A 27,832-nucleotide genomic window follows, 5' to 3' on the forward strand; every position below is an offset into this window, starting at 1 on the left:
TGCTTTATTCACTTGGCAGAATATCCTGGAATTCTTTCCTCATCAGTGTATGTGTGCTGCTCACCAACAGATGTATACACCACAGACCTACACCATTCATTAAATGGCTGCATGGTATCCCATTACCTGGATATGTTACCACGTGTTAATCAGTCCCCATTGGGTAGATATTTAGGCTGTACTAGGTTTTGGCTAGTACAACAATGAATGTCTGCGTATGAGCAAATCTGTTTGATAAATCCCTAAGAAAGAGCTAAATCACTGGCTAAAGGCAGCATGCATTTTTGATTTTGATATTAATCCAAAGATGATGCATCAGTCTCCACTCACATAGTATTTCCTCACACTTTCATTTTCTTAAGTCTTAAAAAGACTGTGGGCCCTAGGCACTGTGCCTAGTATACTTGAGGAATACATACATGTTCCTGCCTGATTGGTCTAAGCCTGGATACACAGGGCTTTTGATTCAATCACATGGGAAATGAAGGCAAGGTTGTACTGATTGGATTATGGCACTCACTAGAGCTGGGAATAGGGTCTGTCCCACCCAGATGGAATTTCTGCTATACAATCGTAGAGGGAAAGGGGCAGATGCCAGTGAAATAATGGAAATATCCATTGCAGATGTGAACAATTTACAGAAGAAGAAAGAGAACAACAAATTATCAATTAGCATATGAAAAGATGCTGGCTAGTAATTGAGGACAGGAAAAATAAAAACAACAATGAGATATTTTTCACTCGTCACACTGGCAAAAATTTAAGGTTGATAATGTCCAGAGCTGATATATAGGGAAAAGAATGCTCCAGTATATTGCTGGTGGAAATCTAAGTTGGTATGCACATTCTGGAGGACAATTAGGTAGTAGCCATCAAAATTTTAATTGTGCATACCCTTCATCCCAGCAATCCAATTTCTCAGTATCTAACTAACATAGAAAAACATGAGGAATGTTTGCACATAAAAGCATGCACAAGGATATTCACCGCAGAATTGTTCATGTTGGTAAAAATGTATAAGAAGCCTTACAATTCATTAACAGTAGCGTGGTTAAATAAGCTATGCTAAATACATTTTATGGAATATGATGCAGCAGCTATAAAAAAATAAAGTACATCAATATGTACTGACATGAAAATAGCCCCAAGACATATTTTAAACCAAAAAAAAAAAATTACATGTACATATGCACATATACAAGCACATACGTAGAATGATCTCATTTCTGTAAACCAAACTGTGTTTCTAAATACACATATTGGAGATTTATATTGATATGTAGATATTACATACGTTGTGCCATATATATATAATATATATATTATATACAATATATATATTACATATATACTATACCTTAGGCATAATTGTGCATATAAAAACATCTCAGAAGAACCCACAGCAATGTGATATGGTAGGTTCCTTTGGTAAGGAACGTGAAACTGAGTGGGGCTGATGGGGCTTTTGTGTTATTCACATTGCATGAAATTTTTTTACATCAAGACTTGTATTCAAATACTGTGCAATACTTACATTAAAAACAAAAAAAGTAACTTGCCTAAGGACACATGGTTTTCCCTCCAGCAGAGCTAAGATAAAAGACTAGACCTGTGATTGGCAAAGACCCAGCTCATCCCATTACTGACTGGTCACACAATCTCTCTGAGCTTGCCTTTCTCCACCCTCATGTCTCTCTCCTTTTCCTCACCAAATTTCTTCAAAGACCATAGTCAGCAGTCCTTTCTCCCCACCCGCCTCCATTAACCCCTAGTCACTCTGTTCTCCCCAAACCACATTGCAGAAGCTGCTTATAAAAGCCTTGCAGTCAGGTTTGGGGTTGCTTAATTACTGGGGGGAGCTCTGCGTGCTGAGGCAGCTAACCCCACAGGCCTCTGCCTCTCACTAAGGATAACAAAAGCACCACTGCAGCAGCTCTGCTGGTCCAGAGAGGCCATTCCAGAAGGATGTCTCCGATTGGAGTTTTTCATGTCTGTAAAACGACTCTCCAGAAAGGAGTAAATCAGGCTTTCCTCAAAGACTGAGGATCCAAAAAAAATCATGCACGTGAGTGCACATTATAAAGTGGGGAGAGCTACAAGACCACTGGCTGCCAGGATCCCTTTTTTAAAACCTAAAAAACTTGGCTTGTTTTGAAAAGGCAGTGCATGCACAAGGAGAAAAATTCAAATAGCCCCAAAGGGAATGAGGTGAAAGTAAGCCTCCTTCCCTCCCACTTGTCCCTGACTACTCTCTTCCACGGAATCAACTGTTTTCTGGATCGCCTCGGCACACATCTGTTCAAAGTAATCTTTGTATGTACAAGCATAGATGTGTGTGCGTATACATCTATATTCATTTTTTTGACTGCTTAGTAACACACATTGCTCAACATCTTGCTTTTTTCACCTAACCATGTATCTCAGAGACTGATATTGATTGGTTGATAACCATGTATCTCAGAAATACACATATGTATAGATCTACTTCATTCTTTGTAAGAGCTGCATAGTTTTCCACTGTAAGGCTGTACCAATATGGTTTATTTTTTATTCTTTTTATTTTACAGAGAGAGATAGAGAGCAGGAGGGAGGGGCAGGGGAGAGTGGGAGAATCTTAAGCAGGATCCACTCTCAGTGGAGAGCCCAACACAGGGCTCGATCCCACCACCCTGGGATCATGACCTGAGCCGAATCAAGAGTTGGACGTTCAACCAACTAAGCCACCCAGGTGCTCCCAGTATGCATTTAATTAGTCTCTTACTAATGGACATTCAGATTGTTTTTCAAACCATGCTGTAATTAATAACTTTGTTCAGTTGCCGTTGCACACATGTGCAAATATTCTGGTAGAACATATTCTTAGGGCATTTCTGTGTTAGAGTAGCTATATTTTAGACTTTTGATGGAGTGTAGTATAGTAGAACACCGCCTGGAGCCAAGTGTTGGCTCTGCCACTACCAGTTGGGTGAACGTGGACAAGTCCCTTAGCCACTCTGGGCAAGAGTTTTCCCCATCTGTCGTAGTACCCTTCTCATAGGGTTGCTGTGAAAATTGAATGAGTTAATACACATAAAACTGCTTAGAAGAGCACCTGGTGTGCAATATACACATAGCACTGGCCTTTAGTATATTACACTGATTATTTAGTCAAATTGCCTTCAAAGAGGCTAAGAATTTTTATTCCCACCATCATGTCTTATTTCCCTCACCCTCACTCCCCAACATTGCTTCTTTTCAAACTTTTTGAAGTTTGTTAACCCGATGGGTAAAAAGGGTACCCTTTTACCCATCCTCGTGATTTTAATTTTCATCTGATAAGCTCAGTTGCTGAATTCAGTGAGCTTCATGGTTCTTATTCCTACTGAACCTCCTTGGAGCATGTGACATTTGCATTTGAAGACCAGACCTGTTAGGTTGTCCCTTTCTTCTTGGCAAGTCGTCTCTACTGCTTCCCAGAACACTGCACTCTACTCCTTTGGTTCTCCACCTGCCTTTCTAACTGGTCTTTTACTGGTTCCTCTTCCTCCTACTCTCCTGCCATGGCTCTCAATATCTTCTCAACATGGCTTCACCTACTTTTCTGGCCTTATTTCCTATCCTTATTTCTTTTAAATACATCACCTACTTATTCTCTGAACCCTTTTATAAGCTCTCCTGCCTCTGTCTCTGCTTATGTTCAGACTGGAATTCTGTCACTTCTTGGCTTGCCACGTGAAATGCAGGACACCCTGTTAAATTTGAATTTCAGATAAGCGACTGTTTCTAGTGATCTTGTTGTTTATCTGAAATTCAAATTCAACTGGGTATCTTATTTTGTTGCTAAATCTGGCAAGCCTATCCCCAGTACTTTGTACCCTAATGCGGTTAATACATCATTGTTACTTGTGTTCATACAAGAATGAAAGCCCTGACCAGGCGAGGGTTGGGTCTTTCCTTTGTATTGTGTGTAGGGCTGAGCACACGGTAGTTCCTCAGGAAATATTTGCTGAATTCAGTGAGACACATTTTCTTTTATTTGGGTATGGGAAAACTCCTTCCTCTCATTCCTTATTTCACTCCCACTTCCAGCTGCTGTTCTTGAAGATTCTGAGTCTATATATTAGTTACCTAATCCAAACCCTCTTAGTTTATCTATAATTTTATCTGTATATATTGACAGAAGTTTAAATGGATTAATTGAAATATGAAAAGGTGGTCTAGCATGGTAGCCAATGTCTCAACAGATTTGAGCCTTGGCTTCCCCGCTGACTAAGCGTACAATATTAATCCACTTTTTTCCATTTATAAAATAGTAACAAGAAGTGCCTTACTATAGGCACTTGTGATTTAATCAGATGATATGCAGGCCAGGCACTTAGTATATAGTTAGGGCTCAATATATGTTAGCTATTATGACATTGAATATTGAAGACTTTTCATTTAAAGACTCATTCATTTGGTCCCAAAATGTGGAGGTCTTTTGACAGTAGGTCTTTTTGCCTTATTTATTGAGGTATAATTGACATATAACATTCGTTTCAGGTATACAACACAATGATTCAATATTTGTAGATACTGTGAAAGAATCACAATAAGTCTAGTTAACATCTGTCACCATAGTTACAAAAATTTTTTTCTTGTGATAAGACCTTTTAAGATCTACTCTTTTAACAACTTTCAAATATGCATCGTGTTTTTATGTGCATGAGCAGGGGACTGTGCCAATGATGGGAATAGAAATGGGTAAAATGGGTGTGGTCCCTGTTCTCACAGATCTTACAGTCTAGCATGAGCAATAACCACAGAGTTAGAAAAAAACAACAACCCCACAAATATGTAATTACAATCCATGAACGATTCCACAAAGGAAAACACTGGGGGCTATAAGAATTTACAAAAGGGGTCCTGACCTAGTTCAAAGAAAGCTTCTTTGAAATAATACCTGACATTTAACGAATACTCAGCATACACCAGTGTATTTGATTGCTGGGGCTACCGTAACAAAGTACCACAAACTGAGTGGCTTAAACAACAGAAACCTATTTTCTCACCATTTTTGAGGCTAGAGGTCTGAGATCAAGTATAGGCGGGGTTGGTTTCTCCTGAGACCTTTCTCCTTGAGTTATAGCCATCTTCTCCCTGTGTTTTCACAGTTTTCCTCTGTACCTGTCTACATCCATATTTCCTCTTTTTTAAAAAAAAATTTTTTTTTTTAACGTTTATTTATTTTTGAGACAGAGAGAGACAGAGCATGAACGGGGGAGGGTCAGAGAGAGAGGGAGACACAGAATCTGAAACAGGCTCCAGGCTCTGAGGTCAGCACAGAGCCCGACACGGGGCTCGAACTCACATACCGCGAGATCGTGACCTGAGCGAAGTCGGCCGCTCAACCGACTGAGCCACCCAGTCGCCCCCCTATTTCCTCTTCTTATAAGGACACCCATCGTGTCGGATTAGGGCCCACTCTAATGACCTCATTTTAACTTAATTATCTTTTCAAAGACCCTATCTCTAAATATGATCACATTCTGACATCTTGGGGATTTGGACTTCAACATATGGATTTTGGGGGGCACACAATTGAGCCCATAACAGCCAGGTACTAATCTATAGTCCTTACTTGAGTTATTTTACAGCCATCTTATCCTTGTTATTTTCTACATTAAACTGATGTACAGAGAGGCTAAACCTTGCCTAAGGTCATACGATACCTAGAAATCGACAGAACTGGGGCTTAAACCCTGATAACCACTCACTAAAGGCTTATGATGCTGAAGGATGAGTTAGAGCTGGCCCAGCAGTTTAGAGGGAACATACTAGGCAGAGGGAGAAAGGGGGAAAGGACCTGGAGTGGAAGAGAGCCTGGCACATACGAAGAAGTGAAAAAGTATAGCTGATGATGTTACAGAAGTGGCCCAGGGCAAATCATGGCAGTCCTTACAAGCCACAGTTAGGATTCAAATTTTGGTCTTTATCCCAAGAACAATCAGAAAACACTGCAAGAGGATTCTACCTGTTGAATAGAGAAAAATCACTTGAAGGAAGTTCAAAAATCTTAGTTTTAATTTTTTACACTTGAGGCCCCTGAGGGCTGCTAGTTTTTTTCAGTACATTACACGCAAGCTTCTACCTAATCTACTTAAAGTAGGTGGGCATGTATTTGAAAGGAATGCATAGCATAGGTGAGCTGTATGCTATGCTGGGCTCCCCAGAGGGAATACGGGAATTGAAAATTCCAGGTCTGTCATCAGAGGAAGACTTCATCTTGGTCTGTTGTTTGGGCAGCCTTAAACGGAAAAACGTAGTCAGGGCCACAACTCAGCATTAAAACTTCAGTTGTAAAGAATAAGACCAGCTTTGCCTAATATTTTTAAACATCTGTATTGATATATAATTGGAAAATTCACCTGTTCTGAGTGTACAGTGACTTTCAGTAAACTTACAATCATCACCACAATCCAGTTTTGGAACGGGCTTTCCATCACACTGAAAATATCTGCCCTGTTAGCTGGCAGCCAGTCGTGGCCTGTTCCCACCCCAGGTCTAATTAGCGTTATTTTACTGAATGAGACTTTACAGGCCCCAGATACTCTTAAAAGGAACCCACGACTGGACTCCAAATTAATATGAATATGGGCCATGTATGTTTCGTTAGTGCACTAGTATGTTCAGACTGGGACTGTATGTAAAGAGTTCCTTCATTTATCCACTACATGGAGCTTATTATCTAGATGGGGCAAAAGCACCAAGCCTGTGTCTCTATACACGAACGACACGCATGCATCTGCGCAGGTGAGCACACACCATGTGCCAGGATGCGAGGAGTAATGTGTACACGAGAGGACTAGTCGGTGCCACGTGCGCCTGCGCAATTTCGCGAGCGCCTAGAAACCGGTAACTGAAACCCCCTGCCCGAGATCCGTCGGTTCAGCTGCTGGGGCCCTGCCGTTTCGGACCTGAGAGCCCACCCGTGACACCCAGCGAACCCAGGCCTGGTAGGTAACCCCCCACCCCCTCGCCTTCCCTACTCAGAGGTCACAAGAAACACCAAGATGGTCAGGTCGCGAGCCCCGGCCTCCAGGGAAGTGGATCTTTCCCTTGGCCACACCCCTCACTTTACTAGGCCGCGTCTCCTTGGTCCGTGAAGGGCCTAGTCCCGCCCCTTCGAGCCGACGCCAGCAGCCACGTACCACGTTTCTACGTGTCTGGAGCCTAAAGGCGGAAGTTACGCCAGGGACTCGAGAGCTGAGCGGCGGACCTAAAAGAATATAGGCCGCAAGAGGAAGGGGGGCGGGCAGACGGCATTGGAAGGCGCCGGAAGTGGTCGTGCTGAGGAGGGGTGGGAGAGGGGTGGGCCAGGCAGTTCACTTGGCTGTAGCTGGGCGCCTCGGTAAGGCGTACTTTCACTTCTTTCCGAGAGCCTGGCCCAGTGTCTCCGCCTCTGTCAACATGGATTTCAGGGAAATTCTCCTGATAGCTTCCAAAGGACAAGGTGTCAACAACGTGCCGGTAAGTACCAGCCGGGCACCAGTGTAGGAGACCCTAATCTTCAAGTTTGGAATTTCTGGCCCGTGGAACTTCCAGGCATCCGCCTATCGACTCCGGGAGAGGGAAGACCTGGACGCCTTGCTTGCTTTTCTTGGGCGTGCATTCTTGGGGAATGGGTGAAAAGGGGCTTGAGGTGCGAAGTGGCAGCCTTCCGGCGAGTAGGTTTCTCCGGCTTAGTCACCCCTGCAACGTGGACTTTGCAGTGCGGGTGTTTTAGAGTTGTGTGAAGGCTGGTGAGTGAAACCGTGCCTGGTACATGGTGGAATCCAGCGCTAGTAATTTCTGGCTTTGGCATAAACTTCAGCCCAAAGGATGGAAAGAAAGCGTGTACGTTGGGGAGTTTCAGGGGTTTTCGGGATGTGGTCTGATAGCCTTTTGGGTGAGTTCCCGCCTAAGATGGGGTCAAACATTGTGTGATTTCTCGAACAAGTTCTCTGATGAGATGACTAAATTAAAACCTCCCAAAGATTTAATAATACCTTATGTATTGGGAAGAGAAGTTGAGCAGATTCCACGAAATCCTTGGCCAACAGAATGGGTAGGTTATTCAACTTCCGTTTACTTGTGGCCTTCCAGGTTTGCCTTTGTTTGAAATCTATGTCCCATTTGCTCAGTAATTTTGCGAATTCGCCCGTATTCGCAGAGCGATGTAAGACTTTTAAAATCTACACGCTGAAGTGGTGGAGAGTGCCTAGTCTGCGGGGTGTAGCTGTTTTGCATAAACTAATCATTTCTGGATCCTCAGATAGTACCCACAGCACAGCTGTAAACCGACAAATTGCATTGTGATACTTGCGGTTTGAGCAGTGAGGTATAGACCTCGAACAGTTCTCTGTCAAAGTCAGTTCAACTGGAATTTATTGAGCTCTCACTATGCGTTCTGCATTTCTTAGATTTTTGTGTATTTGCAGTGTTGTGTTTTGTTTTTCCCACTTCTACACTTTTCTTGTCTTCTGAGTCTGGCCCATTCTTTTACCCTTTGAAAATATTGATTTGAAGATAGTAAAATAATTGGTAAATGAAACTGATATCTGTCAGTTTAATATTTATTAAATTCCCATATATTCATCTTTCATCCCAAGTACGCTGAATAATCATTCCCCCTAAGCCATGAGCCTGAAGATCTGTATGTTGAACTTACCGGCTTAAACCACTGAAACCTTGAACAACCAAATTTATTTTCTGCAAATTATGTAAATTTCATAGGGAGGTCAATATTGGATCCCATAACCATTCATCTTTGCATAATTAGGTCCATATTTTATTCTAGATCTTCCTGAATTTCAGTGGAGGTCAAAAATAGGTAATACTAGCTTTGATACCCAGTAATATTCTGAGGGAGAATCAGAACCAAGTTATTCTAAAAACCAGATATTACTAGAGCAGAAAATTTCAAAATCTGTGTATGTTTTAGAATATGTACATTATCAACAAATCTATTAAATAACAAAGATTGGAAGCAGAAAAAAAGGTGAATTGGTGAGATCATTTAAAATTTAATAAATGAATATAGGCATATATTTTATGAAAGCATACTTTCCCCTCCCCACCCTCAACCCCCACAAAAAGCTAGAAAGCCTAGAAGTTTGATTTAGTTAGCATTATAATCCTTTTCTTTTTACATCAGATGAATGTGTCACAAAAGAAACTATTGAGAAACAGAGCAAGACAGTTAAATTTAATCCATGATCTTGCTTTCACTGGGTTTATCTAATTATTCTGTTACTTTGCTTTATCAGCTCAAAGTAAATAAAGCCTCTGAGAGCACACCATCAATTGTGAAATATATATTGTACAGTGTAATAAACTGTGGCAAAGCAGGTATCCTTGTAAACCATCATCCAAGTCAAGAAACAAACAATTCAGTCATACACATGCACCCCATGTTTGACATAAGCTGTATTGACTGAATGATGGTCTGAGAACCACAGAGGCTTTGCATCCCACTCTGGTGCTTGGTTCATATTTTCCTTTTAGCCATCTTCTTCCCCACCTTCCATTTCCATCTTATCAGAGCTGATGTTGAGATTTCAGTCTTCATTGTTCCTATGTCAGACTTTGCTACAGAAAGGAGCTATGGTGACTAGCATTGATTAACTCCAAGGAAGGCTAAAATATAAAACACCTGGACAGCCACTTTGAATTTTTGTTTTTTAAGTTTATTTATTTTTGAGAGAGAGAGAAAACAGAGAGAGAGAGAGAGAGAGAGAGAGAGAGAGAGAGAGAATCCCAAGCAGGCTCTGCACTCGCAGTGCAGAGCCCGACGGGGGGCTCATCTCAAAACTGTGAGATCGTGACCTGACCCAACATCAGGAGTTGACCCTTAACCAGCTGACCCCAGGTGCCCCTCCAGGGCTTCAGTTTTAAGAGGTATCTATTGTGTCTGGTTTGAGAAGCAATGAACATTTCTGTAATGGAAACTCTTTTCTGTTGTTTCTTTTCAGGAGAAATAGTTATTTTTATAATGTTTTATTAAAACAAAGGAAGGATTGCATCATGCCTAGCAATATTAGGCATGCTATCATTTCCCAGTGGAAAACTGAATTTAAAAAACAGCTGATCAAGGTGATGTAACCAGTTATCGTCGCAAGCTCTGTTTATATTTAAAGGAGAAAAGATATTTTTGGCAACCTCACACTTGTACTTAAAATTTTTCTCCCTGGTTCCTCTAGCGAAAACCAAGTATCTTGATTTGATAGAATGGTAGAGCTTAGAATATTGGTTCTTGTAGGTTGTAAGTAACTAATTGATGACTTATGTGGCTTTCTCACAGTCATACTGTGAAAATCATCCCGGAGAAGATACTGTTGCTCTGGCGTGATCGTCAAATCAAAAAGTAAAGACGAAGCATTTATGTGGTACTAAACACATGAGGAGAATGTTGGTACTGGAAAAGGAGCTCAGGGACTCTAACTGGGGTGGCAAGTTCAGATGTCCTGAGGGCCAGGTAGATAATGTAAGTTCTTAAAGTAGCCTGGATATAAAATGACAATAATGGAAGCTCTTGAAGTAGTCTAGATATAAAATAATAGGTGTCAAGCTCTGCATTCAAGAGAAGCCTACTGTGTGCTACAGTAGTTATATTTCCTTTGAAAGAACAGTATGGGGCAACAAAAACGTTTCTGCAATCACTTTGCAACTTTTGATTTATTGGCTATAACTGGATTGCTCCCATGCTTGGATCTGAAGAGGAGTTTGCCAGGGCCTGAAGTAGCTCTGAATTGCTAGCCTGGGGGGGGGGGGTAGTACTATTTAACCAGTGTTGGAAGGAGAGGGTCTTTTAGAAACTCTACCACCACAGAGATTGTTATTTTTCTTCCCGTCACTACCTAAGAGAATCTCTTTCTGAATGATAATGATAACAACAACAACTGCCGTTTATAATGCTTACTTGGTGCCAGGCACTGTTCTAACCACTTTATGTACATTGATTAATTCAATCACTGTGATGACCATATAGGGAAGGTTGTTTCATGGATAAGGAAACTGAGGCCTAGAGAGATGAGGAAACTTGTCTGAAGTCATTCAGCCAAAAAGTGACAGGGCTAGTAACGGTAGAGCAGAGACTTTTATACAGGCTAACTGGCTCCGGAGTTCTTGCTCTTAATCATGACCCTGTGCTAAGTGAAGAGTGTATTGGATATGAGGACGGTTGTTCATTTAATAAAGCCTGAACCCATCCAGCTTCCTACCCTCAACTCCAGCCCAATATAATATAGCCTTAGGCAATAACTGTTGGCTTTTATGGCACTTGTCAATGTACAGTAAAGTCTGATGGGAGAGAAATTTAAAGGGCAAACCAACAGCATTTGGAAATTGGTGGGTAGAGAGAGACTTACAGCCTGTGGTGGGAGAGTGCCAGTATGGTTGACAGAAATAGTCTGAGGGTGAGGGTGGATAAGATAGAAAGTTAAGTGGTGGACCTATTGGAGGTCATGGCACCATCCAAGAGGCAGATGGAAATTTGGGAAGGGTGTTTAAGATTGAGGTTAGAGGGGCACCTGGGTGGCTCAGTCAGTTAAGCGTTTGACTCTTGGTTTCGGTTCAGGCCATGATCTCACAGTTCATGCGTTCGGCCCTGTGTCTGTCTCTGGGCTGACAGTGCAGAGCCTGCCTGGGATTCTCTCTGCACCCCCTCCCCCCCCCATCCCCCTACTCGCTCGCTCTCTCAAAGTAAACATAAAAATTGAGGTTAGAGCTGGATGAAAGTGTTGGGATTAACGTAGAAGTGAGACATGTAGTGGGAATACTCTCGAACCTGAGTCAGGAGACTTAGATTCTAATTCACACTCTGTTACAAATTGTGAGTGACAACCAGTTAATACACACTTGTGCTTTTTGGGCCACTTCTAACATAGAGGTTGGGCTAGGGACTCTGAGGTACCTATCTGATACTACATTTTATAATCAGGTATATTTTTATAAACACAATAATAGTAAATTTACATTTGACCCTATAGCAATCCTGAATAGCGTGCTTTTTGACTGTTTTATTTTCATTCTCTTAACCACCCAGCTAAGCAAGCCTAATGCAAACCATTCATTTTCCAGGCCTGCATTTATTCCCTATGATGTTTTGTGAAATTGTGTAGTATTATTAAACTCAAAGATATATTCTTTGAATATTCCTAACTCTAATAAGTCTCTAATATGTATAAAGCCATCAGGAAATTTATATTTTCTACAATTACAACAATATGTTGTTCTCTCCTGAGTAAAAAACAACTTTCAAGAAGGGATTGACTATTGATCCCAACGTAACATATTTGGTTAACACATATTTCCAGAACAGAAAACTCCTCATTTTCCTAATCTGACCATGACAGTATAATTCCAATGCAAGGAACACATATGTCTTAAAGTGAGTTAATGTTTTCTAGGTCTGTTGGCTTCAGAATTACAAATCTTGGCAAAATCTCTGGTACTGTATTTAAATGGCATAAGCTTCACTGCTGTGGATCATTCATTGGGGTCCAGCAGAATGACTGAGTTGGCTTGCAGTATAATAAAATGGATACACTTAGGATAAAAGAAACTCTTGTCCAGCTGCTTTTCATGAAGCTCAAACAATGAAGCAGCCTGGTGCCTTGAATCAGATTCAGAATTGGTGGGTGCATCTCAATGTGCTGCTGCTAGAGCTAAATGTGACCATCTGATGCAGGAGAAAGTGCCAAATAGTTCTTCTGCTTTATTAAATAGAATATAATGTAATCCCGGCCTGAGGCTTTTTATTTTTATGTTTTTAAAAAAGCATTGTTCTCTACGGGGCTACCCCTTTGGGCGTAGGGGATTATCTGTTACAATATTCTGTTACAACAAATCTCAGATCTTTCAACTGAACAGAGTGTGACTGCAACCCCTTTTATAAAGGTCTGGCTAGCTCAAGGTTAAGAAGATCTATAGCCGTGTACCCAAGAGAAATGATGTTCACACACACAAAAACTTGTATACAAGTGTTCATGGCAGCATTATTCATAATAGCCAAGAAGTAAAAACAAATACCCATCAACTGGTGAATAGATAACATGTGGTAAATCAGCACAGCGAAATATTCAGCCATAGAAAGAAATGAAGTAGTGATCCATGTTACAACATGGATCTTGAGAACATTGTACTAAGGGAAACTACCAAGATACAAATGGCCACTGTATCAGTCAGGGCTCCCCAGAGAAGCAGAACCAGGAGGATTTATTTTAGGAAATTGGTTCATGTCATTGTGGGGGCTGGCAAGTGTGAAATTTGTAGGGCCAATACCTTCTTCTCTGAGAAAACTCAGTTTTTGCTCTTAAGGCCTTCAACTGATTGGGTGAGTACCATCCACATTATGGAGGGTAATCTGCTTTACCTCAAGTTAGCTGATTGTAGATGTTAACCACACCTGCAAAATACCTTCACGGCCACACTAGATTAGTGTTTGATTTAAATAACTGAGTGCTATAGCCTAGCTGAGCTGGCACGTAAAACTGACCATGGCAGCCACACATATTGTAGGATTTCATTTTGTTTCTTTGAAAGTTTTTGTTTGAGAAAAAAAAAAAAAATGGAAAAGCCAACACTGACATCAAAGTAAAATTACATTATCTCCATTTAAATTTACTTAGGTATTACATAATTGTCATTTTAAAGTTCTAGGTATATTCTATTTTTACTCCAAAAGAGTTAAAATGATACCTTTGCTGAAACTGAAACACTTAATGGTCATAGAAACTAATCGTTTCTTAATTTTCCATAAGCCAGGGAAATAATTATAATTTCTCAGTTCAGTGATGTAAGGAACTAACTGACAGCATTCTCTCAAGGATATTTTCTAGGCCTTTGAAGGGGTCTATTTTCAAACTTAATAATAGAGTCAAGTGAAAATTAACAAGTGTTTTCAAAATTGAAAAATCTTAATATTTTGTATAATCACTCATATATAGCCATTTGTCTATGGCCTGTAAATGTTCCCTTATATTGTGATAAATATTATTGTATAATGGTACACTGGGTACATGATTTCATTTATATGAAATGTCCAGAATTGGCAAATCCACAGCAACAGAAAGTAGGTTGCCAGGGGCAGAGGGGAGAGAGAGAGGGAATGGGGAATGACTGCTGAAGGGTATTTCTTTTTGGGATAATGTAAATGTTCTGCAATCCAATAGTAGTGATGGTTGTACAACTCTGAATGTACTAAAAACCAATGAATTGTACACATTAAATGTGTGGATTTTACGTGCCTGGGTGATTTGGTGAGTTGAGCATCTGACTCTTGGTTTCAGCTCAGGTCATGATCCCATGGGATTGAGCTCCATTGGGCTCCAGACTGACAGAGCGAAGAGCCTGCTTAAGATATTTTCCCTCTCTCTCTCTCCCTCCCTCCCCCTCCCTCCCTCACTTCCTCCCTCCCACCCACCCACCACCTCTGCCCCTCTCCCCTGTACACTCACTCTCTCTAAAATTAAAAAAAAAAATTTTTTTTAAAGGATGGATTTTATGGTATGTGAATTGTATCTCAAAACAGTTAAGAAAGAAGAATATTTCCTATGGAGATACAGGACCCCCCCTTTTTTTTTCTAACCCCAGATTTCTAGGTTTTGACCTAAAGTTTACCTAAGAGAATATATTAATATTTTCCTGGTATCTGCTTTTGAGTGCATCAAGCTACAGCGGATGTAAGAAACTGTTAATTATGACTCAGCTCATGTCAGTGAATAAGATTAAGCCTCATCAAGTTAGGACCTTGCCCTTCTTGTTTCCTAGCAGACCCATGAAATGAGACTTTTAATAGATTTATTGAATCCCTTCTACATCATAGGACAGAACAAAAAGTACTGCAGAGTTGTTGGGGTAAAAGTAAAGTCAGCTTGATAAATACCCTTGAGTATTAAAGGTGCTAAAACAAAAAAAGCTGAATTTAAAATTGGCAGTGTGAGTGGTTGAAAATAGGTGGATGCTTTGAAAAAAGCTAAAGTGAACAAATCAGGACTATAGATGCTGGAGAGGATGTGGAGAAACGGGAACCCTCTTACACTGTTGGTGGGAATGCAAACTGGTGCAGCCGCTCTGGAAAACAGTGTGGAGGTTCCTCAAAGAATTAAAAATAGAACTACCCTATGACCCAGCAATAGCCCCGCTAGGAATTTACCCAAGGGATACAGGAGTGCCGATGCATAGGGCCACTTGTACCCCAACGTTTATAGCAGCACTTTCAACAACAGCCAAATTATGGAAAGAGCCTAAATGTCCATCAACTGATGAATGGATAAAGAAATTGTGGTTTATATACACAATGGAATACTACTTGGCAATGAGAAAGAATGAAATCTGGCCATTTGCAGCAACGTGGATGGGACTGGAGAGTATTATGCTAAGTGAAATAAGTCAGGCAGAGAAAGACAGATACCATATGTTTTCACTCATATGTGGATCCTGAGAAACTTAACAGAAGACCATAGGGGAGGGGAAGGGAGAAAAAAAAAGTTACAGAGAGGGAGGGAAGCAAACCATAAGAGAGTCTTAAATACTGAGAACAAGCTGAGGGTTGATGGGGGGAGGGGGAGAGGGGAAAGTGGGTGATGGGCATTGAGGAGAGCACCTGTTGGGATGAGCACTGGGTGTTGTATGGAAACCAGTTTGACAAAAAATTATATTTAATATGAAAAAAAGAAAAAGCTAAAAGTAATCTTTGCAGTTATTTTCTGAGTAAATCTGAGAGCCTGAACACCCCACTCCCTTGTTTCTTCTTTGTGTTCTGCCTTTCCTGTATTTTTATGTTCCTTTTTGGCATTTTCCAAAATGCTGTGTGTGTGTGTGTGTGTGTGTGTGTGTGTGTGTGTGTGTGTTTAATGGTTATATTTTAACATGATTTGCAGAAATGTAACTAGCCCTCAAGCCAATCATTTCATGGATATTATTGCTTGAAGTAAAGCTATAATAGTAAGTCATAGTGTTAGGTCTATATATTTTCTTAAAATTAGTAAATAATAATGCAGATGGTATACTAAAAGGGCAAAAATCATGCAGGTGTTACGCAAATGACTGAAGCTTAGTAAACTGTACTCCATTGACGCTGTTAGTGCCTGTATGCAGTCGTGAGTAGCTTTTCAGCTAGTCATATCCCATTACCTATCCCTTGAAGTCTCAGGTTAGGAAGAAATATGTCTATCCTGAAGTCAAATTAGGAAGTGCTTGTTGCTGTAATATGTAGATAATGAACCAGTGCTGTTCAAGGTAACACTAATATGTATATTGGCATTTGAGGCTGGGCGGGGTTGGGGGGGGTGCTTTGTGTAAGCTTTGATTTGGCAGGTGAACATATGGACTAGGTTGTTGGCGGGGACAGGAAAATCTTAAGTCTTGGCAAAAAAAAAAAAAAATCCATCTTTCCTCTTACAAATCTCACTAACTGGATAGGGTGAAGTGAGTATATGTCTCTGCTTATGAGTCTGTGTATATCTTATGCAACTTGAGTCCTATTCATGGTGGCTCTTCCATTAAGAAAATATAAACTTTTTGTAGATAAAGCTTATGTTTGAGGTTCTTGTAAATGAGGACAATTTATATATAGGCAGTTAGGTAAAGCAGTATTCTCTTTCTCCTCAGTGTGCCCTCCCTCTCCTTTTCTTCTTTAAATATTGGGCTCCAATCCACAATGGAAAGCATCTACAACTAAATTTACAAAGATAGGGACTTATTACTGGGTTTTATGGTGATTCAACCAAGCTGACTGGGAGAGGAATCTGGGTGCTCTCTTTTGGGATTTCTGTCAGGGATGTGTCAGGTCACAGCACTGCTATCGTGCAGGATTTTCATGCTGGATTAGGGCCTGCTTCACTGGTGAACTAACTTAGCTGGAACTTCCAGTCTGTTTCGGATGTCTTGTATTTGGCTAGCCACATAGTAAGCATGGATCCTTTGGCTTTCCTCCCAAGAATTTCATGCACATTTGGGGAGTCTGTTTTTTTTTTGGTTTTTAAGTAGCTGGATTTGTGCTCAGGGGGGGTTAGTGTTTCCTTTTTAACTAGCACAATAACAGGTGTAGTGGATAAGAATGTCATCAGCCTAACAAAAGAGGGAGAGCATTTAAAAACTTATTTGCTATCCATAGATTTATTTATTTATTTAATTTTTTTTTAGATGAAATTTATTGTCAAATTGGTTTCCATACAACACCCAGTGCTCATCGCAACAGGTGCCCTCAATACCCATCACCCACCCACCCCTCCCTCCCACCCCCCATCAACCCTCAGTTTGTTCTCAGTTTTTAGGAGTCTCTTATGTTTTGGCTCCCTCCCTCCCTAACCTTGTTTTTTTTTCCTTCCCCTCCCCCATGGCCTTCTGTTAAGTTTCTCAGGATCAACATAAGAGTGAAAACATATTCTATCCATATATTTAATGTGCAATAGTCCTTGAGATGAATCATCCTGGTCTGAGTTATTCTGTTTATCATACTTCTCTTATGATAGATACTTATACAATGGAAATGTTTTTCCTGTTGTAGTTCAAATTAACATTACTACGGTTTTAGTCATTTCCCAGTGTAGTTACATAAAAATCAAAACCCAGAGAAATATCATCTGCGCCAGGATAATATTAGTATTTTTTGGTTGATATGGAAACCTTTCTAAAACAGTTTATGTAACAAATTAATATTTAATGAACATAAGAGCTGTGGTTAAAAGTACAGGGAATTGGGCACTTCTTGCTGCTTAGATTTCCTTGAAATGCTTTTTAGCTTTGGTTTGCCACCAGCTTTGCCTATGGTCAAAGTAAAATCTCAGTGTTTTATACTGTAAGCAAAATAACCTGTGTAGTTGTGAGTCTTACTAGAAAATAGTCTGGAATAAGGTATTCAGGAGAGAAAACATTTTATGAGTAGTTTTTTCTGTTTGTTTGAAAAGTTACACTTTGAAATGCTTAGTTCTAAAGTTTGATTTTTTTTTTTTTATTCAGAATTTTTAAACAGTCCATTCTAAGTGATGATTTCTTTTTAAAAGTCCCCCAGTCCAAGTACCTATTTGGGAAAATAACATAAAAATAGCATTTCTCTGAATTCTTCACGTGTGCATTATTTAGGATGTTACAAAGAAATTCTGTACCTAAAAACAGTCATGCATAATCCTATTTAGACCAAAATTTTATAGCTAAGCTTCCATGTTAGTTATATGATCTCTTATTCAGAATCCGTTTTTCAGTCAGTATGTAAACCTCTCTATTGCTTGGTACAATGCCTTACACCTAATAGCAAATACATTTTTAAAGTTGAATTGCTTTTAACTTTTACTTTTTTTATTTTTAGAAAAGGTATAGTTTGGCAGTGGGGCCTCCCAAAAAAGACCCAAAAGTCAAGGGTGTCCAATCTGCAGCTGTTCAGGCTTTTCTCAGACGAAAAGAAGAGGAGCTCAGGCAAAAAGGTACATATCTATAGCTTTATTGTCAATTTTAAAGTCTTCTACCTTCACAACTAGCTTGTACTTAACTAGCGGATGCTTGTAGTAACATAATAGGCTAAGGGATTTGTGTGTCTGAGTCCGCTGTATTTAGAGCATATTACATGTGTTCTCATGCCGATCATTTGTATGGATGTTATCTTTTATTTCTTCTTAGTGCTTTTGGGGATAGCGGCCATATCTTGCAATTGGCCACACTAGGTCCCAATAAGAACTCCATTCTTTGACCTTCATTCTGAATCTGCTTCTACATATTTTGTATTTTAATTTTTTTAATTATCAAGAATGCTATCTTAAAGGTTAAAAATAGGGACAATTTTTGAAGACCAGCAAACTTAAACAGTAGTTTTACCTCATGCAAATGACAAGGAAACTGATTTAATACATTTAAGTATTCATTTATTCACAGTTAATAATGACGGTGAAGTGGTTCCTACTGTTTCCTTAACTTGGTATCTTTATTTGGTATGAATTATTTTCTATATTTAAAGCTAAAACCCCAGTCTCTCGCTTGCTTTGTCATATTGAAAACCCCATATGTAACCCACTCATTATGTAAAGATGACTCAACTGATACTTGTTCAAAGGACTTCCTCCTTTGATTCCTAGATGTCTTCAAACTGTAACTTGAATGTTGCCTGTGTTTTGGCCACCTACTGATTTCGGATGAACATACTTGAGACCTCCAGACCTTGAAATACTTTGTTCTTGTTTTCTCCATTTTAGCTTTAGAGGAGAAAAGGAGAAAAGAAGAACTAGTGAAAAAGCGAATTGAGCTAAAACATGATAAGAAGGCAAGAGCTATGGCCAAGAGGACAAAGGATAATTTCCATGGTTACAACGGGATTCCCGTTGAGGAAAAGTCAAAGAAGAGGCAGGTGATGGAAAGCCACACTAGCCAGGGAACAGAACAAGAGTATGGGATGGAAGAAGAAGATGAATTCTTAGAGTACAATCAAGCAGAGTCAGAGCAGGAGTATGAGGAGGAGCAAGAACCTCCCAAAGTTGAAAGCAAACCAAAGGTCCCCCTTAAAAGTGCCCCGCCACTCATGAACTTCACCGATCTACTCAGGCTGGCCGAGAAAAAGCAGTATGAACCAGTGGAGATCAAGGTAGTGAAGAAAACAGAAGAGCGGCCTATGACTGCAGAAGAACTTAGGGAGCGAGAATTTCTTGAACGGAAACAGAGGAAAAAGAGAGCTGAGACAGATGCAAGACTACCTCTGGCCAAAAAGGCACCTTCTCAGAAAGAAAGTGTGGGCACAAAACTTAGCAAGCACCCTTCCTCCAGGGGTACACCCCTCCCTCATGCTGAGAAGAAATCCAGACCCAGTACAGCCAATGAAAAACACTTAAGTGTGTCTTCATCCAAATCCATGCCAGGAGAGAGGACCAAAGCAGGATCTGGCAATTGCTCCCAGCCCTTACTTCGAGAGGGCCATGACAGACCTGTTTTCAATGGGGCTGGAAAGCCCCACTCCAGCACCTATTCACCAAGTGTCCCAAAGACTTCTGCTAAAGGGCCTCAGAAATCTGCTACTGAGCACAAAGCCAAAAAATCTCCTCCCCATCCTAGCCATTCCAGGCCTGGGCCTGTGGTTACCCCACACAATAAAGCCAAGAGTCCAGGTGTCGTCAGGCAGCCAGGCAGCAGCTCCAGCTCAGCTCCCGGGCGGCCCAGCACAGGGACTGCTCGGCCCACAGTTAGTTCTGGCCCCATGCCCAGGCGCCAGAATGGCAGCCCCAGCTCAGGACCTGAGCGATCAGTCAGTGGGACCAAGAGGCCAGCCAGTGACTTAAACCTCTCTGGACGGACACTCAGTGGTACAAGTGGCCCTGGGCATCCTGCAAATAGCTCAAGTGGACCTGGACGACCCACCACTGGCTCAGGTGATTCTAGGAAGTCTTTGGGCAGCTCTGGTGGCCCTGGGCGGCCTGTGAGCAGTCCGCATGACCTCCGACGACCAGTGAGTGGCTCTGGCCCCCCTGGGCGGCCAGTCAGTGGCCCTGGGCGGCCAGTCAATGGCCCTGGGCGGCCAGTCGGTGGCCCTGGGCGGCCAGTCGGTGGCTCAGTTCCAGCCGGACGGACGGTCAGTAGTTCAGGCCCTGGAAGACCAGTGAGCAGCTTGGGACCTGGGCGAACAGTTAGTAGCTCCGGTCTCCCCCTAAAACCCAAGTGTACCGTTGTCTCAGAAACCATTTCTTCCAAGAATATAATTAGCCGATCCAGCAATGGACAGATGAATGGAATGAAGCCTTCCTTATCTGGCTGCAGATCTGCCCAAGGTAAAACTGTCCTTCACCCTAAGGATATTGACTTGTTACTAGGAAATTGGAAAGAGTACTTTGTTTTACATAAACCGAGACCCTGTGAACCCTTCCATGTGCCCTTTAATGTACTCCTGTATTGATAGAATCCTGATGCTCTGTCTCTCTTTATGCCTGAGAGTCCCTTTAGTGATCATAACTTGGAAAAGGCTTTAGAAAGAGAGTTATCTAGGACCCTCTGTGTTCACCCCTGTAACGTCTCCAAGTGCATGAAACTTGGCTATGTGATTTGTGAGACAGGATGAGTGAATATGCCTTATATGGTTCAATGAATTAATTCATCTTTACCTTTTCATGAGAACTAGAGAGACCTTTCTTCAAAAGTTGGAGTATATTTGTAAGCTTGAAGTCTTTGGTGCATTATTTATTCATCAGATACTTTTTTTTTTTTCTTTTTGGGCGCCTGGGTGGCGCAGTCGGTTAAGCATCTGACTTCAGCCAGGTCACGATCTCGCGGTCCGTGAGTTCGAGCCCCGCGTCAGGCCCTGGGCTGATGGCTCGGAGCCTGGAGCCTGTTTCCGATTCTGTGTCTCCCTCTCTCTCTGCCCCTCCCCCGTTCATGCTCTGTCTCTCTCTGTCCCCAAAATAAAAAACGTTGAAAAAAAAAAAAATTAAAAAAAAAAAAAAAAACATCAGATACTTTTTAAGTATCCACAATGTACCAGGAACTGCCCTTGTGTTTCTGCTCCTTGTAGTGGGCAGCACATCAAAGCCCTAGCTACTGGTCCTTTATGAATCTACTTACTTAGGTAAGATTCCATGCTTTAACTTCTTAGTTCAGCTAGAACATTGGTTCTCAACCAAGGATGATTTTGATGCCCAGTGAACATTTGGCAGTGTCTGGAGACATTTTTGACTGACACCACTGGGCCCAGGGGATGCTACTGGTATCTAGTAGATAGAGGCCAGGGATGCTGCTATTATACTATAGGACACAGGAGAGTCTGCTCACAAAGAATTATCTGGCCCAAAATGTCAACAGTGCAGAAGTTGAGCCGAGCTAAGGAGACAAGCCATGCGTATTAAAAACAACTGTAGATCAATAAAAGGAGTGTCTGTAATCAAGGACTAGAAAGCAGTTGTTCCCAGATGCTGTTCTATTGATCATTGCCTGTCTTTTGCAAAGTTTTATTCAGTCTTTTGGCAAAATGACAAAATAATGATAATGTAGTGATTTTCTTTTAAAGTCAGACTTACTCATTTCAATAATTATCCATAATTCTGGGAATCTTTCATACTTTGTTGGACTTCTAAAAAAAAAAAAGGAATGAAATTGTGATAATAGACGGTAGGTTGTTACTTTTGGTGTCTTTTTCATGGCAGAATTAAAAGTTAGAGATCCTGTAAGCTATTTGTAATTTTCTTTTTAATTTTATCAGTCTTTTAAATCCAGAAGGAAGGCAGCTGTTAGGCTACAAGATGTGACAGATGCTTCTGGTAAGCCCTGGGATAAACAGAAATTCTACTCCTTGTAGACAACATGAAGCAGCAGGGATGATTTCGTAATGAGTCCATGCTATGGGTCAGTTTGCTGGCTCTGGTTTTTGAGGATATTGTCTTAATGAATTCTTAAAATCTCAGTTTATGTAAAACTTTGTTGGGACTATTTTCAGTGTTCATGCTCCTATAAATAATGACTTTTCTATTCTTAGGTCCTCAAAGGCTTCCCTTCCCTAGTGGTTACAAAAGGCAACGAGAATATGAAGAGGAGGAAGATGATGATGAATATGACTCTGAAATGGAAGATTTTATCGAAGATGAAGGAGAACCTCAGGAAGAAATATCCAAGCACATTCGAGAAATCTTTGGCTATGACCGAAAAAAGTAAGGCTATAGATGGTTTAGATAAATGATATACTCATTTTGAATGACTCGTGCTATGGGGAAAAAGCAAACATTAATAGCAGAGGCATTGAATAAAATTCTTCATTAGGAACCATTGTATGATTGTTTAAGATTTACTCTTTTGGCACCACCTAACGGTTAACTCAGAATTTTTTGTGTGGTTGCATGCCAAAATATACCTTTTTAAACTGTTGCCCTTGTAAGATGTATATTTAATGAGAGTGAAGCAGCTTACTGGAATAGAACTAGATTGGCTTTGAACTCAAAAAGCCATCCACAGACCCATGTTGAAAGCTAGTCTGATCTGACATCACAGACCTGTGTTGAAAGCTGGTCTGATCTGACATCTGCTTTTCTTTGATGTAAAAAGCTTTACTGCTCAAAAGTGTGGTCCCTGGACAGCAGTCAGTATGGGACCAACGTCACTGACATCACCTGACAACAGCGTTAAGAAATGCAGGCTCTCTGGGGCGCCTGGGTGGCGCAGTCGGTTAAGCGTCCGACTTCAGCCAGGTCACGATCTCGCGGTCTGTGAGTTCGAGCCCCGCGTCAGGCTCTGGGCTGATGGCTCGGAGCCTGGAGCCTGTTTCCGATTCTGTGTCTCCCTCTCTCTGTCCCTCCCCCGTTCATGCTCTGTCTCTCTCTGTCCCAAAAATAAATAAAAAAAAAAACGTTGAAAAAAAAAAAAATTAAAAAAAAAAAAGAAATGCAGGCTCTCAGGCCCCACTTCAGAGCTACCAAATCTAAATCAGCTTTATACGGTTCCCAGGTAATTCAAATGCACATTAAAGTTTGAGAACACTAGTATAGATGAAAGATCAGGGTTTGAATAGAAGTTCTACCACTTCCTAGCTGGATAAACTTGAGTAAATTATTTTCAGAATGACATCTGGAAGGATTAAATGAGATAAAACAGAAGGGACATATGTTTTATATGTAAAACAGAAGGGACATAGTGCATATCGGTTGACAGTTGCCCTCTCCTTTAAAGCCATGGATATGAGAAATTAGAAGGCAATCCTGAGAAAAAGTGTTTTAAAAAAAAAAAAAAATTTGGTAAAAAGAGTAGTAAAAAGAATTGGAATAAAAATCAGATTTAAAAATCTAATATTAATGGGGCACCTGGGTGGCTCAGTTGGTTAAGTGTCTGACTTTGGCTCAGGTCATGATCTCCCAGTCTGTGAGTTCAAGCTCCGCATCGGGCTCTGTGCTGACAGCTTAAAGCCTGGAGCCTCCTTCAGATTCTGTGTCTCCCTCTGTCTTTGCCCTTCCCCCACTCACTGTCTGTCTCAAAAGTAAATAAACATTTAAAAAAAATTTTTTTAATAAAAACCTAATATTAGTAATGTCATTGGCTAGTTTTATGTTCTTGGTCAAACCATTAATCTGCCTGCTTCAGTCTGTGTTCTTTTTTTTTTTTTTTTAATTTTTTCTTTTTTTTAACGTTTATTTATTTTTGAGACAGAGAGAGACAGAGCATGAACGGGGGAGGGTCAGAGAGAGAGGGAGACACAGAATCGGAAACAGGCTCCAGGCTCTGAGCAGTCAGCACAGAGCCCGACGCGGGGCTCGAACTCACATACCGTGAGATCGTGACCTGAGCCGAAGTCGGACGCTTAACCGACTGAGCCACCCAGGCGCCCCGCTTCAGTCTGTGTTCTAAAGTCCTTTCTCACAAAGCTCAAATGAGATTAATATGTACAAAATGATTTCCATATATAGTGTGCTTTCAGGATTTTAATATAAACTATTCTGTAACTAGAGGCGAGTGAGGTGAGTAAGCATTGTTGGATTGAGTACCTTCATTGACATTAGATTCAGGAATAATTGCCTTCAGGGAGTAGTGAGGGCTCATTTAATTTGCCTTGACTTCAGAAACCCACTGCTACCCGTCCTCTGCCTCTGTCACTCCTTGCCAAAGAAAGAAGAGTAATCCTAACTGTTTTTTATTAGTTATAAAGATACTGATTTTTAAAACAGGAGGATGCAGTTCCTAAATATTTGGGAATTTGGGTGTTTTCCCTAACAACATTGATTTCCTCTTATCAGATACAAAGATGAAAGTGATTATGCCTTACGTTACATGGAGAGTAGTTGGAAAGAGCAGCAGAAGGAAGAAGCAAAGAGGTAAGCACAAAACTTAACACATTTGTGTAGAAATGTCCTAATTGTTCCTTTCTGTTTGCTGCTTCAGTTACACCATTGGGAGCAGAGGTTTGGGGCCCCTCGCTTCTGAATTCCCATCCGGGTTACTTGCTGTGGGACTTTAGACAAATTCCTTAGCCTTTCTAAATCTGTCTTCTTGGGGCACCTGGGTGTCTCAGTCAGTTAAATATCCGACTCTTGATTTCGACTCAGGTCATAGTCTCACGGTTCATGGGTTCAAGGCCTGCGTGAAGCTCTGTGCTGGCATTGTGGAGCCTGCCTGGGATTCTCTCTCTCCTCTTTCTCTGCCTCTCCCTCCCCTGCTCTCTCTGTCTCAAAAATAAACAAACTTAAAAAAATTTTTTTTTTCAATCTGTCTTCTCATGGGTAAAATGAGAATTTACTCTTTTTACCCATTGAGGTATCACATTAAGTATACAAGTTGCTTAGTGCGGTGCCTCACCTATGTAGGCACACAGTCAGTGCTGGAGGCCTCCTCTGATCCCATTGTAACAAGTTCCTTGTTTTTCTTTCCCCATCTTTAATTCCCTTTCTACATCAAACACATCTCAGTCTTGCTGACCTGTACCACTGCTGGCCATAGGGACCTGATGAGGAATATGAAATTCTTTCTGTCTAATTCCTGTTTGGCTACCTGATAATAAAATTCATGATAAGTTCTTAGGGTAGGGTAACAAGAGATTGCTTTGTTTATAGTCTTAACTTGGTAAGATAATTCCCTTCAGTCTCAACCCAGCATATTAAACCTCTTCCCTCTTGCCTTCCCTTCATGTAACTACATAAAATATCCAACTAAAGTGATGCGAAGGGATAAGAATAGAATGTTATTTATTGAATAAATTTTCTTTTATTTCTAAAAGCCATTGTGATAAACAATTTATATTTTATTACTTATTTACTTTATTTACTTTATTATTTACTTATTTACTTTATTACTTATTTTATGTTGAGGTTTTATGTGAGGTCTTTTTTCTTTCTTTCTTTTTTTTTTTTTTAATATATGAAATTTATTGTCAAATTGGTTTCCATACAACACCCAGTGCTCATCCCAAAAGGTGCCCTCCTCAATACCCATCACCCACCCTCCCCTCCCTCCCACCCCCCATCAACCCTCAGTTTGTTCTCAGTTTTTAACAGTGTGAGGTCTTTTTTCTACTAGAAGTTGAATCAGTGGCCGAGGCTCCTAGTAAAAAAATATTCCTGCTAGTTTGTTTTCAGTGGTAAAGCCTTGAGGCGTTTTTAATGCCTCAGCACATTCCATATGAGCTCCCAGTTGAAATTTCATTCTTAATTTTTAAAGAGGGTGGTAATGTCATGTATATTGACACGTACTTTTTTTCCTTTTTTTTTTTTTTTTGTGACAGTTTAAGACTAGGTATGCAGGAGGACTTAGAGGAAATGAGACGTGAAGAAGAAGAAATGAAGCGTCGAAAGGCTAAGAAGCTGAAGAAGCGTTAGCTGCTGCTTTTATTATTTTTGTGAAATTCTGGAGACACTCTGCTGCCAGGAGGTCCTGCCTTCAGAATGAAGAAGCCCCTTTATGATTTTAATTTCTACTTGGGTACTCAAGGAGAAGGAATGCATACTGTTATTTGCAGGCTGTCATTGGAGCATAAAGTATTTTCAAATACTTTCCAGGGTTAAATCTAATGCAGATGATAGAATGCCCAGTGAGCGTGCTTATGAAGTTAACTGTTCACAGGTGCCCGCCTTGATCCTGATGAGCTATGCACTCTAACGGGGGCCGCTCACCTGTCAGCCAATCTTACATTGTTCCTTTGCTATTTTGAAAAGGGAAAAAAAAAAAAAGGATTGCCTCTTCATGTTCTGCTGATGTGTGAGTAGAGCACTGCCCAGCTCCCAATCAAACTTTGTCTTTTAATGAGGAACCTGGCCCTTCCATGAATGTTGCCAGCAATAAAGTGACCTGTCCTAATGTATATGTTTGGATTGAGAACTTGAAAATGTAGAGTAGGCTCTATAATTATCGTATGGATGTCATCTCTGTGACTTTGAAGTAAAAAGTAGAATAAATTATATCGTATTTTACATTATTCATGGATTGGATGCCGAGCATTCTTATTCACTAATTTAGGTGGTAAGGCAATTAACAAAATTTTTTTTCCAGTTAAAATGCAAGTTATGCCATTTAGTTTAAAAATAATCTGTTTCCAGGTTTTCCTTTCAAATTTACTGTTACGTTGGCTTTAGCGTAAAATAGACAAGGTCACTGTGCTAATTGATTTTTATCTAAGAAAAGTCATTTTTATACTGAAGAAAAATGCTTATTTTATTCAAACATTAGATTTGGAAGAGTAATAGTTTAAAAAATAAGGAAGTGACATGTGAGACTCCCCTCCTCCCTCTCTAGAAAGATATTTTGGAAAAAGGTGCCCCTGTACCTCTTGATGTTAACGACTGCATTTTATCTTAAATTCTTTAGCAATTAATGCCAAAAGCCAAAAACTAAATTCACGTATATTGAGAGCACCACCTTCTCTTTTTGCCCATATTGCACTTTTATTTCAAACTATGCACTGTGAAGAGATTTTTTTCCCAGGTAGAAAAGGACGTTCCCTGCTACTGGTGCTTTACCAGGCTGTGGAACTTTCTTCATGCTCACTTTTTTCCAAGTCCTATTTTTACACTTGAGATCTCTTAAGCCTCAAACCCAGGCAGTTCCAATCAGGCTGACCTAGGTTCTGGCTGGAGAGAAGCCAAGTCTCAAGAAAAGTCAGCAACAGAAAATGAGATATGATGACGCTAGAGAGCTTTTGTCCTTAATTCTAAATATGGAGGGCTGGGGACAGTGGGACATAAGCTTGAAGAACAGTTCCAAAAGTTGTTTTGGTGTATTCCTTTTTATCCATAAAGCTTTCTTTATTCTCCAAGTTTGGGTGGTATACATTACTGTTGTTACCTCCCTTAATGGGACAACCATTTGACCTAGTCCCTTAAGACTGACTCATTTTGAATTGAGTTTCACATTTCGAAAGTGCAAGCATTTAACTTTGAAGCTGAATCCTCTGAAAGAG

The 27,832-nt window shown here is 40.6% G+C and overlaps 1 protein-coding gene across 2 annotated transcripts; it reads left to right on the forward strand.

Annotated features, from left to right (window-relative positions):
- The first annotated feature begins 6,814 nt into the window (after positions 1-6,814).
- SPTY2D1 (SPT2 chromatin protein domain containing 1) lies at positions 6,815-27,578 on the forward strand. Of its 2 annotated transcripts, none has more exons than XM_049618088.1 (6): positions 6,815-6,974; positions 18,308-18,422; positions 19,185-20,744; positions 22,439-22,610; positions 24,681-24,758; positions 26,162-27,578. In XM_049618088.1, exons 3-6 carry the CDS (start codon positions 19,262-19,264, stop codon positions 26,253-26,255), a joined length of 1,827 nt encoding a protein of 608 aa, XP_049474045.1. In that variant the 5' UTR covers positions 6,815-6,974; positions 18,308-18,422; positions 19,185-19,261; the 3' UTR covers positions 26,256-27,578. The 2 variants fall into 2 exon arrangements, with proteins under 2 accessions (XP_049474045.1, XP_049474036.1); XM_049618079.1 differs by lacking the exon at positions 6,815-6,974 and adding an exon at positions 6,981-7,488.
- Positions 27,579-27,832: the final 254 nt, after the last annotated feature.

This window comes from Panthera uncia, chromosome D1 (genome assembly GCF_023721935.1).
Source record: "Panthera uncia isolate 11264 chromosome D1, Puncia_PCG_1.0, whole genome shotgun sequence".
NCBI classification, from domain to species: domain Eukaryota; kingdom Metazoa; phylum Chordata; class Mammalia; order Carnivora; family Felidae; genus Panthera; species Panthera uncia.

Excerpts from the sequence above, each read along its gene's own strand:
- SPTY2D1 (XM_049618079.1), top strand. The coding sequence starts at position 7,429 with ATGGATTTCAGGGAAATTCTCCTGATAGCTTCCAAAGGACAAGGTGTC. Across the intron at positions 18,423-19,184 it reads AGAGGAGCTCAGGCAAAAAG|CTTTAGAGGAGAAAAGGAGA; the intron begins GTACATATCTAT and ends TCTCCATTTTAG. Across the intron at positions 20,745-22,438 it reads TGGCTGCAGATCTGCCCAAG|GTCCTCAAAGGCTTCCCTTC; the intron begins GTAAAACTGTCC and ends TTCTATTCTTAG.